General features: G+C 27.3%; 1 protein-coding gene across 1 annotated transcript in view; it reads left to right on the forward strand.

Annotated features, from left to right (window-relative positions):
* The first annotated feature begins 7,432 nt into the window (after positions 1-7,432).
* LOC101238951 (transmembrane protein 164) overlaps positions 7,433-20,476 on the forward strand; it is a 43,928-nt gene continuing 30,884 nt past the window's right edge. Inside the window, exons 1-2 of the mRNA XM_065788195.1 lie at positions 7,433-7,859; positions 9,014-9,063. Of these exons, the coding sequence (XP_065644267.1) occupies positions 7,479-7,859; positions 9,014-9,063 (431 nt within the window). The 5' untranslated portion in view covers positions 7,433-7,478. The remainder of the gene's footprint in view (positions 7,860-9,013; positions 9,064-20,476) is intronic.

The raw sequence follows: 20,476 nt of genomic DNA on the forward strand, positions 1-20,476 counted from the left end.
TTTGTAGTTTGCATGAAAATATGCGATTTACCTTAAATGCATTAACAAAATCAATTCAAGCGCTTTCAATCAAAGTTGGATCTGAAATGATAAATAACTTTGTTTGTGAACCGTACACATACGATTGCGCCTATGACAAATGCGTTGCATGAAAGGTATGAAACAGTTCGATAAACACTTGCAAACTGTTAATACATTTGGTTTCGAAGTATCCTGGGACGAGTGGAGAAAGGCTGAAACTAAAACATATGCAAACATTGAAAAAATTTCAAAAAAGTCTACTGTAACAGAACTCATCCAACACATATCAACGATGCGTGATAAGTTCGTTAAACACGCATTTGTAAAGAAAAACCAATCAACAATTTTTAATAAACTGAAGGAGGTTTCGATGAGTGTTAATTCTAAAATTGCGGTAATCCAAGTTGACTGGGCTGAAAACGCTAGGTGTTACTATCAAAATGAGCCACAAGCGGCTCATTTTGGTCAAAATCAAGTTTCTATCATGACCCTAGCAGTCTGGAACATTGAGTTAAAAACATTTGCCATAGTTTCAGATTCAACTGATTATACTAAGTCTTCCGTTATACCGTACATTGACAAAATCCTCTACTTTATTCCTGATCAAGTCAAAGAAGTACACATGTTTAGCAATTAAGCCACTTCTCAGTTCAAAAACAAAAGCATTATGGCTGCAATGGTTGTGTTTGAAAAACGTTTTCATAAAAAATTCTTCTGGCATTTCTTTGCAGCGATGCACGGAAAAGGAGTGGTTGACGGAATAGGAGCTACTCTTAAGCGAATCGCAGCCCTGAGAGTTAAAACTAGTCAATACGAAATCAGGTCAGCCGCAGATTTTGCGTTAGCATTACAAGATTTGCAAGTATCTGTAATTCACATGTCAGAAAACGATACAAGACAACAAAAAAATGAACTTGGATTCAGTTCAATTTTAAGTTATTCAAGAAAAATCAAAGGTATATCAAAATCACATTATTTTTATGTTCAGAATGATAACGTTGTTCCGATGCTATTTTCACCTGAGTATAATTAAAATTTATTACAAAATGACAAAACTTTTTAAAATGATTTTAATTTCGTCTTTTTGTTTCGTCACTGAACGTTGCGTCACTGAACTAATAGTTTTTTTTTGTAAAATAAAACGATATGAAAACTTTATTGTTTGTGACTTTTTTTTATGACTACCTTATTGCCAAATGATTAAATTACAACAAAAAAATCTAATAAGTCAAGCAAGAATTAAAATTTCAGCGAAAACTCCATTTAAAAGTATGCTGATAAAAAAACACTTTTTTCCGCGTTGCGTCACTGAACTCATGTTTTAATTTTTGCTATGTAGCAGTGTTATGTTAATACAATTGTGTTTAGTTTATATTATAAAATTTTAATTCAAAATTGATTTAGAGTAATAAAAAATTATTTTTGAGTAATAGAAAAATTTCTATTAAAAAAAATCTCTCCGCATGATGCGTCACTGAACTATGGAATTGGCCATATGTATAAATATACGCATGCCAAAAATTTTGGAATGCCAAAAATTATAAAATCTCAAAATAATAACTTTTATATAATAAAAGAATCATGCATACGGAGTTCGCGGTTAAAGGGGTAAACTTTTCTAATGTTTTTTACATTAACTTTAAAGAAACTTCAAAGTTCAAAAAAAAAGCCTTAAGTGACCTTTAATTATCCGTTTTAAATGCATATGTTATATAGCTTTTACGTTGTGCATTTAGTTTTTCAATGGTTAAGCGAATCCTGATTGGCGTATCCAGACCATCTAGTATAAGGGGGCAATTTACAGGGTTTTTTAATTCGGTGAATCCAAACCATATAGTAAGCAGAGAGGGGGAGGGCGGGTGATTTTAAAGTTCTTTTGATTCAGTGGATCTAGACCATCTTGTAAAGTAGAGGGAGGGGTAATTTTTATGCTTAATTATTTGTGAGCAGGCAAGCCTAAAAATCATAAAACTTCTTTCGTTAAATTTTCTCAAAGTTTTAGTTTCAAAGTATCTTTATCTTTGTAACTCTGAAAGTCCAATTTAAAATTTGCACCACATAATTCTTTTAAAATTTCATATCACTTATAAATAGTCTCCCTAATTTACTTCCATATTTTAGCAATATGCTGGGTTAATATATAAATTTACAAAAAGAAAATCTTTCCGAAATATGTCAAGTATAGATCCTCTATGGATCCTCCATGATATGTTAACACACTAAATAATGTTGAAACTTTCCAATATTTGTTTTTTAATTTTCGTGTCACGTTGTAAATGCCACAGAATTTACACCATAAACCTGTTAATGTATTTTTGTCCCCAAATTATCGCAACTACGGGTGGTCAAGTTATAAAAAAAATTATATAAAAAAATAAACTTTATATTAAAAAATTAACAACAAAATTTATTTTCAATGATTTTTTACGTTAAATGCAAATCGAAACAGTTTTTCGGAACGGAGGGAGTGATAAAATATATAATGGAAAACAAAAAAATATATATATAATGAAAAACAAAAAAAAGAGAGAAAAAATTTTGTGGCAACCAGTAGAATAAAACAGAGGACCTCAAAGCAAAGGAATATTTTGAGTGCCAAAACGCTAAAACTGTTTCTGTTTGTGCAAGAAAAGTTTTTTAATTAGAAGCTGAAGATTTTAGTCATGCAGAAAATTATAAATAAATGATAAACTTCTCTATTTTCAAGAAAGTTATTGATAATGTTAGTAGTTATACTAAATGTGGCAATGGTATTATTGTTGTCAATGACAACGATAAACAAAGTGGATTTTTTCGTTAATTTTTAATTGTTCCAAATGTAACTTTCGGTCGAGGTATAAATGTAACTTTCGGTTGAAGTGCAAATGCAACTTTCGGTGTAGATGTACTTGATTCGCGATTAATTAAACAATCATTTATTTTAGCCTGTTTTTGGTTAAAATTAACCAAAATATATTACTTTCCCCAGACCCCCGTGAATCAACTACATCTCCTCATAACTTTCAGTGTGGCACAAATTCATCTGATGATATTAAAATAGCTGTATCTAAACAAGGCAGAAACTTTTTTTACATAAACTATAGAATAGTTATAGCTTTCCGTGAATTGTCAGAATTGCAAAAACTTTTCTTTTCTTAATAATATTCGATATTAGACATGCTGCAGCTAATTCTATTCGACATTAATTCAGCTATTCGACAGGCTGCAGGTAATAACTTTTTAACTGAAAACAAAGAGGTGTTTCAAATGAAAAAAACGTTTGTGCGATTCTTTACCATTGCACTAATTCTCCTGATCCGTCTCATCGCCTAATAGCTGGTGTTATCGGAAAAAAGGAAACTCTGCAGGTAACAGAAATTACACACCAAAAGTTTATTTAAAGATATACTATTGTATATCTTTACTATATTACCAGTATAGACATACTATTGTATATCTATACTGGTAAATTTATTATTGTATATCTATACTGGTAAACTAACTTTTGGTGTGTAATTTCTGTTGTATATCTATACTGGTAAATTTATTATTGTTTTCAGTTAAAAAGTTATTAGCTGCAGCCTGTCGAATAGCCATACCAAAGTAGTTTTACATTCTTTTAACTGCGCTGTTAATCTTCTAATTTTAGGAAATTAGAAGATTAACAGCAGAAAGTGTTATTTAAGGAAAAAATGTATTTTAATAGGTATCAAAAGATGTTTAAAAGACGTTTTTTTTACGTCCTGTGCCTACTGGCTCGGGTTAGAGTGGGCAACTTTTTGAGATATTTTTATTTCGAGGCTTTAGTCACCCCCAAATCATTTCGATTTGACATAAAATTAACATGGCGAATTTTTTTTGATTGATTTTCTCCCACTTGCTTTACGAGATTTTTGGAAACGGACGTAACGAAAACAGTTTATTTTATTTTTACGCGCCAAGTAAACAAATTTTTTCTAAATAAAAATTCAAAACAGTTTCTGACCATCCTTTTACCGATAAAGTAACCTACTTTCAAACTCGTGGATAAACTCGATCCAGCTTGCATCGATGCATCTTATGATCTAAAAATTCACTCATCGGTTCATAATGTGTATATCTAGGATTCCAGTCTACAACATATACCTTCTGATGACTAATGTCGTAAATATATATGTATTTCATTATAAAACAGTGATTTTTATTAAACTACTATTTAACTGTAATTTAGACATATAGTTGTAAACTAGAATTTGAGGTCCAAATAAAATTTATCTTTATAAGTAATAACATTAATAGTTAAGGAAACCGTCATTTAGTCTATCCAGCTGATTTTTTCTAGTTTTTGTACTAGTTTTTTAAACAAATTGAATTTCAATATCTATATAACTTTTAAAGAACAGATTTTATAAAAAAACACATATGTATTTACACTTTAATAAAAATTGAAAAAAAAATACATAAACTTATTTATAGCCCTAATTCAATGCCAAAGATGGTAATTTTTTGCAACTTTTAATAAAAAATGCGGACGTTTTGGACCAAGTTTCGTATTTCTTTAAATAATAGGTATAGAAAGTTTGATATAAACTTTTTTTAAATTTTTTTGTTTTTTCTTTAAATGTTTTACATTATTACCGTTTTACAATTATTATAATTTCAATAATATAATAGAATGATTACAAGATTAATTAAGTTCGTAAGAGAAAGAACGCGGAATCTAGGAGAAGACCTTAAGATTTTTCCGTCGAGAACCGCTTTGTTTTTTAACTACATCGTTACATTTATTGTGTTAAATATATATATTCTCGTCGAAAGTAAAATAAATAAACGTAAAAGATATAAAACATTCATATATGTAAATAATAAGAATTAAATTTTTAAGATTTTATTTAATAAAAATTAAAAATATAAGAGTTTGTTATCGATAGATAAAATTATCTTTTTAAGTTTTTTTTGAATGTGTTGTCATTGCACTCTTGAGTGAAATCAAAGTATTTCAAAACTATTTTGTTCCATGAAAAAGCTCTTTCAGAAGAGATACAAGATCTAACAAAATTGGGATGCGAAAAAGATTGTTGGATTTCGAAAATACTATCTTCGAAATTTTCATTTCGAAGATAGTATTTTTTTTTCTTCCCCAAATTCTTTTTATAATTTATACTCATGTATAAATTACAAAAAGGATAAAAGGAAGTGTTAGTTTTACATTTATACATAAAGTAGATAATATTATAGACATTAAGAATACTCATTTAGATACATTAAGAATATTCATTTTAAGTTAAAGAGGCCTTGCATGAGTAAAACGGTTTTTAAAGTTTATAAGATGTGCAATATGCTTCTGTTGACGATAAAGAAGTTCTAGTATACTTTTATTCACACCACCCCATGCAGTATTAGCAAAATTAAAATGGCAATGAATAAATGAGTAATATAATTGAGTTAAAGTATATTTACTTGAAAAAAACCTTGATTTGTATAACATTCCTATACTTCTTGACCTAAAAGTTTTTATTCTAACTACTTTATGCGGCATAATACGGTTAACAAAATTCGAGCATATGGCAGTGAAAGAATTCACACTAGCGATACTTCTCTGCGTCATAATAAACTAAAACACCTCGGTAATTTATATGTTAATAATAATCTTGTTTTTCAATAGTTGTAGAAACTTTGTACGACAGTTAGGCGTTTTTTTTGTACAACAGTAATTGTTGTTCTATTTCTTATTAATAATTGCTATTCAATTTTGGTAACAATTATTGTTGCCAAAATTGATTTTCCGGGGGCATAAATTTTACGACATAAGTTTTGTTGAACAACCGTTTTTTCTTGCGTTAAGTTGTGCAACTTACGCAAGAAAATGTTTCATTTATAAAACATTAATGTTGCACAGCTGCTGTACAACATTTCTACATATATTGGAAACCAAGTCATACATAAGTTAAAGCAACAATCCAAGCAGCAAATATTTTCCAAATCCAAACAGCAAATATTTTCCAAATCCAAACAGCAAATTCAATTCCAAATCAAAACAGCAAATATTTTCATTTTATAAAGGATTTGAATTTAGAATGTTAAATTGATTCGAAATTTAGAATGTTAAAAATTAATGAAAGATATTCAAAAAATTAATAGAGAAAAGTAATTTGAGATATTAAAACGAGTGGGACCAATCTACTTAAATGATAGTAATCCATAGATTTTTTTTACCTGTTATGTATTATTTAATAATAAAAATAAATGAATGAATAATGCGTTGCGGTAACGCCACGTTTGTAATTTCTATGGGAATGTTTTTCTTCATTTTACGACAATATTTATTTATACTCTTCATTCTCAAGTGTTTTTAATATTTTGCATATCTTATATTTTTCTTACTTTTTTACATATTGAACTGCGATGTTTTTTATCCCGTAATCATGTGTGTTATGGCAAACGCACTTCAATGAGACGAAACCAAAATCTTCTGCATATTTTTCTATAATTTTCTTTACAATATATGTATGGTGTAGCTATAACTATATCATGCATATATTTTTATACACACATACATAGAAACATACATACATACATATTTACATACAATACATACATACATACAAACATACATACATACATACATACATACATACATACATACATACATACATACATACATACATACATACATACATACATACATACATACATACATACATACATACATACATTCATACATACATACATACATACATACATACATACATACATATATACATACATACATACATACATACATACATACATACATATATACATACAATCATAGATACATATATACATACATGCATACTTACATTGTAAGTAATGCATGTGTCTATATATGTATGTATGCATGCATGCATGCATGTATATATGTATGTATTTATGATACATACATATATACACGGATGCATACATACATACATATATAGGCACATGCATACTTACAATGTAAGGTTGATGCGTGTATATATATGTAAGTTACATACATGTATGCATGTATATGTATACATGTATGTAACTTACATGTATATGTATACATCTATTATATATGATATATACACACATGTATATATATATATATATATATATATATATATATATATATATATATATATGTATATATATATATATATAATATATATAATCATAACCATGTGTATATATATATATATATTTATATATATATATATATATAATATATATATATATATATATAACCATTATACAACTATGAATATAATTCATAGTTGTATAATGAATATAATTGAATATTATGATTATTTTAATATTTACATATATTATACATATATCATACATTTATAAATGTTAAACATAACTAATCATATAGCTTATATTTTACAATTAAAACATATTTTTTGTACTCAACAGTTTTGATAATGTTTGTATTTCTTTTTTCTGTTTAGATTAGGTAGAACTAGTATAGTTTCCTTCGTCTGAATTGAAATGCAATGATGTATTTTTCCGTTTTGATTGGCATAAAAAACTTGTTTTTAAGTAGCTACTCTGGTGTTAATCATAGTATATCTGGAAATGGTGGTGTGGATTGTTATAACTTTATTTCATTGGAGCAACGTTTTTTAGATACTTTTGTTTTCACAGTTATATTTGGAATAACTTTATTGCCATATATCAGTCGTAGTTTATATTGTCCTCATAAACTTGATATAGAAAAGTTATGCATTAAAAGTGTTTCAAAGAGCATATCTGGGGTACGAAAACTCTTGCTTATTATTTTATCCTTTATCTTCGGAATTCAAGTTGGGTTTAAAATACTAAAGTGTGTTTGGCTTTTTTTGTTAAATCCCTGTCATGTAATCACAGGTGTTCAGGTATCAGTCTTAAATTCATTGTTTTTTATAAAGTATTGTTCTCATATTTGCTATATGACAAAGATTTAATTTAAACAGGTTATTTTTGGAAATCTATTTCTTTAATTAACCTTTTTTCTGATGCACTATGCAATAATTACTTTTTTATTATGACTATTTTGACCATTATGAACCTTTTTTTTACACACACTGCATTTAAAATCATTACTCTATGTAGAGTTGTATAGAGTATTCCGTTTTGGATAATCTTATAAAAGCAAATAATGCTTATAGCATGATTTCTGAAATCGCAGTTAGAAGTAACTCAGCACTTATTGGAAAGTGACAGCTATAGGCTGATAAATCTTTTGTCCTGATATTAGGTTTAAACTTAAAGCTAGAGTTATAAAAATCCAAAATCAAAATTTTTTTGTTTTGAAAACAGAGCAAAAGAAAGCTAAGATTAAAGTTTTTCAAAAATCTTTTTTAATCTCCAATTTGATATTTTTTTCAAAATGTGCCTGGCACCACCGTTTATTTAAGAACAACTTTTAATTAAGAACAACTATTTATTTTTCTCCAAATTGTAAGTCCATATTATAAAAAATTTTATAAAAAATCAACATGGTTTGTATTTTAAAAAACTAAAGAAAATCTCTTTTAATTTTGAATCTTTTTTTTTTTGGAACTCTTTTTTAACTCTTTTACTTCAAAACATAAAACTTGACGACTGCTGCACTGGGACAAAACATAAAACTTGACAACTACTGCACTGCATCATAACATAAAGCTTGACAGCTGTTGCACCACAGCATAAAACTTGATGGCTGCTGCAAACAGGAACAAATTGAACCAAAACATCAAACTTGAAGAACAAGGCTGCTGCACAAAGGAGCAAATTGAAAGACTGACAAAAAAAGCATCTATTTAAAATGTTTAAAATGTAATGTAACTTAAACAAATATATTTATATGATCTATTTGTTTAAAAAATTTCTACTTTTAATACTTAGTTTTTCACAAAAGTCTACTAATCAACAACTCTAAAAAAGTGCTTTATAAGTAAAATATTGGTCCATTTGGCATGGAATGACACTAAGGAAATGAAATATTTAAGTTTTATTTCTATTTTATTCATTTTTCTTAATTTCTAACTCTACATTTATTCTTTTTTAGATCTATTTGCTTGGAAGTGAACCATCAAGAACATCTGTAGCTATTTTTAGGTAACTTTTAGGTGTCATAATTTAAATTTTTAAATGTTGATATTTTTAGAAGAGTTTATTTGTAACCCATTTTATGTCAAATCAGCTGGCATATCTGTTTTGATATGCCAGCTGATTTGACATAAAATGGGTTACAAATAAACTCTTTATTTGTAACCCATTTTATGTCAAATTTAACTAATTTTTATATATGTTAAAAAGCATATGAAAGTTAGAAAGTCTTAAAGTTTGTGTATCCAACTCATTACACTTTTATGCTAACTCTGCATTTTTTGCAGCATTAGTTTTTATCATTCAATAACAATATTTAATGAATAGAATGAAATTTAGTACCTAGACAATAAACCTGAAATTTGGTATACAGGCAGTCTTCTACATGGTGAATATAGGGATCAAACATTACTTTTAAAGCAGAAAAGTTGTTGCATTTTTTGTCTTTTCTAAATACAGCTCTTTATGTTAAGCTTATTTAAATGCTAATTCAGCTAAAAATTTATTTCAAACAACTTAAAGGATATAACTTATTTATAACAAAATTAGTTAGTCTTTTAAGTTGCAAAAAATTAATTTTGAGGTCAAAAATATATCTACTTATTAATGCTAAGTTTGTTGTACTTGCAGTAAGCTTAAGGTTGGGAGAAAAGGGGAGAGGGTTAAATATAAGTTATTCCGTTTTTTTGGTCAATGTTGGAGAGGGAAGAGAAAGGGTGAGTAATGTGATATGCTATGAAGGCTATTCTTTTTTTTTAATAATTATTGATCCCTTTTGTTGCAACCATTGTTGAACCTGTTGTTACAACCCTTACAATCTCAACCCTTTAATTCCAAAATATGAGCCTTTTCTAATGTTGCTGCATAGAGAAAGAGGATAGTGGTAGTTCACAGGGGTAGTGAACCTGGAACTTCTCATTTACTAATTGACTACTACACAGCTACTGTATTGTTACTGATACAACAAAGTTGTAAAATATGCATCTCGATTTAACTTGTAAAACATTTTTTGGAGATTTAATAGAAATTCCTCATGATTCTGGAATTCATGGATTTATGATTCTGTTAACAATTGTATCTAGGCTGCGTATGTTGTATCTTTTTTTTTAATTTTTTTTTGTTTATTATCTGAAGAAGTTAGTGGTATACAAAATGGTATTAATGTAGTCATAGGATCAATACCATAAGCTTTAGTTTAGTTACTGCTTTAGTAATTTGGTCGAATTTTCTTATTTCTGCTGGTAATTGTTGATGCTTTGGCATTGGATTTAGCTTAATAAGTGACACACTAATGGATTCAAAAATTTTGTTTCCAGATAAAATAAGCAGGGATTTCTTTTAAAAAGGTAGTCTTAATAAACAATTTTTTACTTTCCGTTTTTAAAAAATTTTCAATTTAAATTTGTTATATTTTTAATTTAATTTTATTTAATTTAATTTTGTTATTAAATATTAATGAATTTAATTTTATTTATTAAATTTAATTCAAATTTTTTTAAAAACTTTAAACGCTCTGTTTAAAATGCTTACTTTTTTATAATCGTTTTCAGCAATTTTATTTATAGTTTCAAATCAATTTTTTCACCTCGTTAAGAAAGTGCTAATTTACAAAAGTGCTAATTTACAAAAGTGCTTAATGCTTATAACTGATAAACCATAATCAAGCCTGTAGGCAAAATTATTATTGAGAATTTTTTTAGTAAACTTTATGTAACAAATTTAAAGATGATTTTTTAAGTTTTGAAATTACTTTTTAACAAAAGTTGTTTCATTGTCATTAATTTTTTAGATTGATCATAGAATAAATGTTGATTAGAAGTTGTTTCATTTTTTAGATTGATCATAGAATGTTGCTTAGAAACGGTTAACTAGTTTATGAGTAGCAAAAAAACAAGTAAATTGTGAGAAAGAAAACATAAGACAATGTTGTGCTATGAATGTTTCAAGAAATTTTTTTTTTTTTTTAAACATATTTAAATCCCATTGATAATTTTTTTAATAACAATATTGTTTAATTTAAAGATTTTTAGGCTTTAAATAATTTTTAACATGGTTTCAAATTAAATTTGATTACAATGCAGTACTTTAAAATATGCAACTGATGTAATTTAACTTTTAATGGTATACATATGTACTAGCTGACCGAATCTGTAAAAATATGGTTCTTTGTAAGTCTATTCCTTACTGACCATTCTATACTTATTTATATATCCTTATTCCTTATTTATATATCCTAGCTCTTTGGACCCATATAAAAAGCCAAACTTACTATTTTTATACTTATCTAATCCACACCAATCATTTCTACACTAATTAATTTTAAAAATAATTATTATTTTCAGAATATATAGCAAAAACGACTTCCAAATATTAAAATAAGATTTTAAAGTTTTTTCATATTATACATACATTAAACACAATCGTTCCATATACTGCCTGCAAACTATATACTAAAGGCATTTACACTTATAGACATTTGTACGTAATGCTATACAAAAGACGCAACTAAGAAGATGACATGATTTTAGCAGAAAGTTGTGAAAACAAACACAGTTTAAGCAAAAAATAATTGTAATTATTAGGATAGTTTTTTTATATTACATTTAATCCACTTATATGTTGTTGTTTTATGCCTGTTGTTCAAAAAATGTCTTAACACTATTTAACAACCAAAAGACTTTTTAAAACCGCAAATAAATGCTATAAATCAAAATTAAGGAAATGTTGCCCCAATGCAATTTTCAAGTAAAAGTAAAACTTTAAAAGTTGATATATGTTTTGACATTACTTAATTTGAAGTTTATATAAGTTGGATATTTGCATGCACTTTAGTTCACTTTTTTTTTTTTATAAAAAAAAGTGCTGCAACTCGTTTTGCTGCCATGAGTTCTGTGTAAAATACTCACGAATGAGCATTATTAGGTTGAGCAATATATAATATGAAACTTAAAATAGTAAAGTTATATTTACTTGCAAAAGCAATATCACTATTGATTTTATTAAAGTTACATTTACTTGCAAAAGCAATATCACTATTGATTTGATTAACAAGATATTAGAATTAGCAGAATATTAAGTTTTTATAAATAAATTTTTATTTTCTTAATTCAATTGTATCTATAGATTTTGTGCCTGTTTATATGTACATGTTGTTTGAAATGAATGCATTTTACAATATAATGATCAGACAGGTGCGTGGCATTATTCTAAAAGATCTGAGACAGATTAGAAATATTGAGTTTATTTGATAAGCATCAAAAAAGTTAAAACATACTGTGTTTATTTCTAAAATTTACACAGAAAATTTTATTAGATTTATAGGAACAGAATGTTTGAAAATAAAACAGTTCAAAAATTCTGTTCTTAAAGATAACATAAATAGCATTATAAGAATACAATAATACTATTATTGGTAGTACAATACAAGTATATACAGTTTATTTTAGAACTATATTCCTTTCTATGAAAACTTCTTCAGATACCTTTAGTAAGTATATCTGTACATCTAAAGGCACCGTATAAATTGATCATTTTAATACTAGTATCAAGTATTCAGTTCAACTAAAATTAACTAATATTTAAAAATTATTTATGATTTTTAAATGCCTGAAAAATAACTTTATAATCTATGAAATGTAAAATATAACTTGAAATTTAAATATATAATGTAAATATGTGAATAATATATGCTGTTGTTAACTAAATTTGTTTTTTCTGCATCACTCTATGTAACCATAGTAAAATTTGCCTGTCTTCAATTTTTTCATTCGTATCCAGTAATTTATACATTTATAGCTCCACATCATTTTCCAACTGTTGATTGTCAACTGCATATAAATTAGGGCTGTTGTTGTTGGTTGTTGTTTACCATATTTTTAATACATTTGTTTAAAGCAAAATTTTATGTAGCCCCTTTTAAATTTTGAAAGATGTGGAATAAGTTGGGTAGATGTTTCTGCATTACCTAAAAGTTTTCCCAATTCATTAACAAAAAAAGAATTCTTTCTTAAATCATTATTACGTCAACATAAATTACTTAATAAATTTCACAAATTTCCTTGCTTTTGTTTAACTTCTTTTAGAGGTGTAATAAAAAACTTTTAAAAGATCTTTCAAATTGTTTGCTATGCTTCAAGCTTTTTAGAGAAACCTGTTCTTCAAAACGCTTTAAATATTTCTCAAAATAAAAATTCTTGCTGAAACAAAATAATCCTCTCTCCTATACAGAGTATTTGTTACCCACAGGTCATTAAATGAAAAATTACCATCAATCTCCAGCAAATTCTAACTTTCTAGCAGCATTTGCATCATGTAATCCCTGGATGGTTATGGAATATTCTAGGGATCAAGTCTTTTAAAAGTTTGCCCGAATTTCAAAACTTCATGTATTGAGGAGGATTAAACTTAACACAAACACATTTGTCGTTGAACACAAATTCTGGCAAAAGTAATACTTTAAAGTCTTGACATATGTATTCAAACCAGCTTTTTTGAGTAGAACTTTGATTCTGGTGGAGAAATATTAGGTTACCATTCAGCACATTCAACTCCAAAAATTTCGATAAAATATTTGCTTTGAGCCTTAATGTTTTTCAAGTACTCAAATAATCCTCTTGGTCTGCCTGCATTACATGAAAGGGTTTATTAGGATGGCAGTTGGACGATTTTTCTCATCTTCTGACATCTCTTTTGTTGTTGAATAAGCCACTGTTCATAAATAATATTTTGTGGTTTAAACATTTTTTTGGGCAAGTATGCTTTAAGGGTTCTCCAAACATCTGATGATGTCTACAAAACTTGTCTTACATCTGATGGTAAATTTTTTAGCTTCCTATCGATACTTTGATATGCTTTTTAGGTGTATATATATATACCTTATATAACCTATATTATATAACCTATACATATATATATATATATATATATATATATATATATATATATATATATATATATATATATATATGTATATATATATAGATCTATAGTTTGTTGTCTTTGGGAAGAGCGGAAGGAAAAAAATGATTCTTACGCCAACACATGTCACTTTTAATTACTTTGGACTTTCGTCCAACAATTGCGTGTTGGACGAAAGTAAAAAACAATAATTTAATTACAAATAAATGGTTTTTTAAAAAAAACACAAAAAAGCAAATTTAATTGACCAGAATGTTTTAAAAACATTCTGAATGTTTTTAACAATATAAACAATGTTTTTATTTTTATTTTTTTTAATAAAATGTTTTTATTTTTAATTTTTTTAATAAAATGTTTTTATTTTTATTTATTTTTTACTGTAAATCATGCACGGAGTGTTGCTACATCGACTATCTTATAGCCTGACTCGCAAGGGAGTGCTGCTACATCGACTGACAAATAGCCTGACCCGCAAGGGAGTGCTGCTACATCTACTATCTTTTAGCCTGACCCACAAAGGAGTGTTGCTACATCGACTGAGGGTTTGGTTGGGGCAGGCAGTCTATCAATTAATAAAAAAAAAAAATTCCGGTCTTGCATTTTGATTTTTACTTTTTGTCAACAAAATATGGAAAAAACTTTCGGACAACATCTACGGGTTGTATATATATATATATATATATATATATATATATATATATATATATATATATATATATATATATATATATATATATATATATATATATATATATATATATATATATATATATATGTATATATATATGTATATATATATATATATATATATATATATATATATATATATATATATATATATATATATATATATATATATATATATATATATATAGGTTATATATATATACACACACACCTTATAATATAATATACCTTATAAAGTCAGATTATTAGGTTTAATGTATTTAAAATCTGAATAACTTTCTCACAGCCCTTATAATGAAACTTCCAAAAGACAATGCTTTAAAAACTTTTTTTCTTTTTTTCACTTAAGAGGTTTTCCACTAAGTATGTACACAGTTATTAAAGAAGGGGAGTTATCCAAAAACATACAAATGCGTACAAAGGAGAGGGGGTGTTACAGACAACAAGTATGTATAGGCTTGACAATCTCTCATTCTCTATTTTTTCTGGAACTTGGTTTAATTTTTTTAGACAAAAACATTGAATTTTACAAGTTTAAAAAATCAATATTATGTTATGTTAACATAGAGTTGTTTAAAACTAAAAAATCGAAAATTAAAAGTTTATGCAATGGGAGGGGAACCTACTGTTTATTACAAAATTAATATTTTGTGATATATAGTACTTACTTGCACAGAGAGAAGAGGGAGTGTTGTTCTAAACATACAAATACGTACAAGAGGAAGGTTCCCTTAATCAGTGTAAAAAGTGGCTTTACTGCGTAGGTACTCTATGCATGCCCTTTAAGTTTACTATGTGGAAGTTTTTCTCTTACAAAAAGAGTACAATAACTTGTACTCTTTTTGTAACTTTTACAATGTTTTCCTAAAACATTTTCAATGCACTTGGTTGCACTTCAGGAAAGTTTCTGGAGACTAATATTATATTTATATTGTTATTATCATAAAAAGTAATTATTGGTTCTACTATTTCTTTAAAATAGTATTTGTGTCATTATTAGTCTAGTTTAAAAGAAGATGAATAAGTTTTTTATTTATAAGTATTATTAAACCAGTGACAAGAAAATTATAAAGATTGAAACTTAATAAGTCTCCCCTCCCATCCTAAACTGCAAAAGAAATTCTCTTGGGTACTCCTCTTTATAATTTTGTCCTGGCTTTAAGCCCACCCTCAGCACATTAAAATCAATATATAAGTTTATTATTGACTTCAAAAAGTCTTCAAAATTGAATTTTTACTAGTCAAAATTTAATAATTAAGAAGAAATTTTTATAATTAAGAAGAAATTTTATTATTAAGAAACATGAAAAAATATGTTTTGTTAACTAAACATTTTAAAAGCCAATGTTTAGATAAGATAAAAATTGCAATAAAATTTTTTGCTTTATAAGTGATGTTTGATATCTATATTTTAGGTTTTAAATAAAAGATGAAAAGACCACAAAAAATTTATTAAGGTGACATCTCGTCTTTTTGGTCATTCACATTTTTGTCATTATATAGAAATATAAATGTTCTAAAGTATTAAAAAAATTTTTTTTTTAATGATTGTGATCATAAATATAAAACAAATTCTTTGCCATGATGGTTTTCCCCATAGAGCATTATGCACTTATTGTTTATACACTGCAGATAACATGATAAGCTATCACTTACAAATTCTAAATATTTCAACAAACACATAAAATTCAACACACATGCTAGGCTATCGCTTCTCAGTGTGTTTGTTGAAAATGGGTATAAAAAAAGATATAGAAAGTCTATTTAAATTAACTTGGGAAAATATTAAAAACAAAATAGATTCCACAAAAAAGGTTACATTTAATAATATCCCCACTCCTACCCCCACCCCCCCCCCCAAAAAAAAAAAAAATTGTGTTTCATTATTGCAGCCAGGATGATTGCTAAGAAATAGTTAAACCATTTTCAAAATGATATTTTTACAAAAGTTTGTAACAAAGTGATTTTGAAAACCAATGTTCAGAATGTTCTTATGTTTCAAAAAACGTAAAAGAACAAAGAACTTTGTTTTATAAATTATATTTTTGTAAAATATTTGTAAATTATTTGCAAAGAATTTTTTTATTCAATTTACTTTTTTATTTTTACTTTTTTTAAATGTTCCCTTGAAAATATCATTAAAAAAATATTAAAAAGAGAATACATAAGATACATTACATGTAAAATCAAAAGAAAAAAACAAAAAAAAATGTTGTCATCTATTTTGGATTTTGCTAATTTTATATATGTTAAATATGTATATATATATATATGTATATATATATATATATATATATATATATATATATATATACATATATATATATATATATATATACATATATATATATATATATATATATATATATATATATATATATATATATATATATATATATATATATATATATATATATATATATATATATATATATATATATATATATATTAAAGGGCTTTAATAAATTAGAAAAACCTGAAAGTTGGAGTATCCTCATAATTATTCCTAAGGTATTCAGTTTTCGATTTTGCTAATTTATACCAAATTTTCTTTGGATGTATTTTTAAACTATGCATGCAGATTTTTTTTTGTTAGTATAGAAATTTAAAGTAAATTTAATGTATCAATCATTTATTGGTACTCTTTTTTATTGAGTAGATCTATCTATATTTCATATTAATTTATCTAATATTTAGAATTTGTAAACTAATCCACCATGTTGATTGAATCAACTATCAATCAAACTATAATCAACTATTTGTAAAATATCAATCAACTATGATAAATAAATAGGTATAAAATTGTTTTCATAAATTTTATTTTCATAAATAAAAATAAAATTATAACTTATATTCCTATTTTGATTGGAAAATATAGAGGACATATAGTAATAGTAATATATTTAAATAAGTCCTCGTAGATAAAATGACAAATAATTAAAAACCAAACAAACAAAACCAACAAATTATACAAAAATTTATGGTTTGTGAAATATAAACTTTAAGTAAAAAAAAAAAAGCAATTGTTATTCATAGCAAGTAAGTTGATATCAAAATTGGTAAAAGGGAAAAAAGATTGCTTTCATTTAATTAAAGTTTACATCTAAAAAGCCAATTTTTGTAGCTGCTAAAGCACAAATTAATTAATATACCTGCAGCTCATCTTCAGTAAAAGATGTACTGTTTGCAACTGGAGAAAAAATATACTTGTCAATTCTATTCTTAAATGCGTTAACTGACGGAACCTTTTTGCATGCTGACGGCAAGTTATTTCAATCATTGACAATACAATTTGTAAAAAAATTGTGACGAGCATTATTATATGTGAATTCACGCATTAGGATGTTGGAAGATGATCTGCGAATTGGTGGATTATGCCAATTGATACTCTCAAAATCGTTTTCTAGCTTAAACTGTTGGATTAAGTCGCCACGTCTCCTGCGAGTTTCTAAAGTAATAAAATTGAGCCAACGACACCTTTCAGCGTAAGGTAATCCTATTAAATCATGAGGTACTTTTGTTGCTTTGTGCTGAATTTTTTCGATTTCTTTGATGTCACCTTAAAAAGTAACTTAAAAGTAAGGACACCATACCGGAATAGCGAATTCCAGGTGCGGCCTAACATACGTAGTGTATAACTTACTCCAAACTTTCATATCTCTTGATCTAAATGTCTTTTTTAATAGGTCAAGTATCATATTCGCTTTATTTGTTGCAACCTGTATGTGTCGATTACATTTTAGATCATTAGATATGAAGATACCCAGGTCCCTCTTAATATCCGTTGCCTCAAGAGTAAGTGATGTATTTCCATCATTCATTACATATTCATGATTACTATTTCCATAACCAAGGTGCATAACTTTACATTTTGGAACATTTAACTCCATCAGCTATTCCTTTGACAATTCTGTGACAATGTTTAATTCATTTTGTAGAATCAGGCAATCAGCATCGTGAAACTCAGGTCTTATTTCTTGTAACAGTTTAGTATCGTCAGCATAGATTTTATGAACTGATTTTAACTTATCCGTTAAGTCGTTTACATAAATGATATATAATGTTGGACCAAGTACAGAACCTTGAGGAACTCCGCTTAGAACATCGGTCCAGTCGCTAGAGTGTTCACCTAAAACAGTTCGCTGTTTTCTACTAATCAAAAATGACTCAATCCATTTTAGAACATTGCCATTAATCCCATATGCTTTCAATTTATGAAGTAGTCTACGGTGAGAAACTTTATCAAACGCTTTCGCGAAGTCTAAAAATGCAATATCGACAAAATTTCTTTTACTTAATGCTTTCGTGATGTAGTCGACACTCTCCAATAAGTTAGATGTGCATCCTTTTTTGGACATAAATCCATGTTGATTATGTGAGATGCAGCTCGTTTTTTCAAGATATTTAGTTATCTGTTGTGTGATATTTAGTGTGATAGACACTGGTCTGTAATTAGCGGCATCAAGACGACTTCCTTTTTTTAACAAGGGTGTGACGTGTGACTGTTTCCAAGCTGTAGGTGTTGAGCCTTCGGACAGTGCTTTATTGTAAAGTAAAGTAAGAGGGTAAGTTATTTGAGCTGCGCATTCTTTAAGTACCTTTGGACTAATGTTATCAGCACCAATAGATTTATTCGAGTTCAAACCTTTCAAATAAGCTAGCGTCGCTTCAAAATTAATAGTTATATCGCCTAAGTCTTCTTGATAATGCCTTCTCTCAAAAATAGGTAACTGACTACTTTTACTATCATCAACAAAAATTGATTTGAAGTGCTCGTTAAGTCTGTTTGCGATATGTATTCCCTCTGTTAACGTTTCAGCTTTTGCATCAGATATAGCACTGATGCAAAAGCTGAAACGTTAACATTCTGTTGCGCCTAAGCATAAGCGTACACCCTTTTAGGATTACTTTTATCTGATGCTAGTTGTGCTTCAAATACTCGTACACAGCGTTTACATGCTTTCTGCACTTGGCTTCTTAGTTTCCTATATTCATGAATCAGTGTCGCTGATCGCCAGTTAGTCGCAGAAAATTAATTGCCCAGTTGTTTTTTTTTGCTTCATCATAGCCAGTACCTCCTTATTCATCCACGGCGCATTACGGGTGGTATGGACTTTTTTTAACAGAAGAACTTGCTGAGTTTATTATATTTATTGCAAAAAAGTTCATAGCACTCATTAGTGTTTTTATTTTCAAATAATTGCTTCCAGTTAGTTTCCATAATCTTTTTACCGAAATTTATATAGTCACCTTTATTAAAGTCATATTTTTTGTTTGAGAAAGTAGTCTCATTTTTAGAAAGCACAACATAATCCTAACTGCATATGTGATGACCTTGTGACGAATTACCTAATGGCAGAGAGCTAAATAAGTTGATTAACTTGTTGATAAGTCTGTAATAATTAAATCCAAAATGTTTTTTGCTTTACCATTAGATGCTTCGAATTGTTCTAGGTTATGATTAGCCAAAGTATCAAGAAAAACACTTGCCGCACTATTTTGACCACTTAGTAATTCGATCCTGTCATCATCGTGCCATTTGATATCCGTAACAAACAACTATACGCTTTTCTATCAACAGCTTGCTTAGCCAATATAATTGTTTTATTTATATCATTTATATTCGATAAAGGTGGTCTATAGACACAACCAATAAGAACAATTTCGTTACCGATTTTAATTTCACACTATGTTTGTTCGGAGTTGCTGTTGTTTAAAATCTCTCTTAGATGACGATCAGATACCTCATTCACGACTAGATCACGCTTGATGTAGATAGCAACACCTCCACCGTGATTAATTCGATTTTTCTTTACTA

This window comes from Hydra vulgaris, chromosome 01 (assembly GCF_038396675.1).
Source record: "Hydra vulgaris chromosome 01, alternate assembly HydraT2T_AEP".
In the NCBI taxonomy this organism is placed as follows: domain Eukaryota; kingdom Metazoa; phylum Cnidaria; class Hydrozoa; order Anthoathecata; family Hydridae; genus Hydra; species Hydra vulgaris.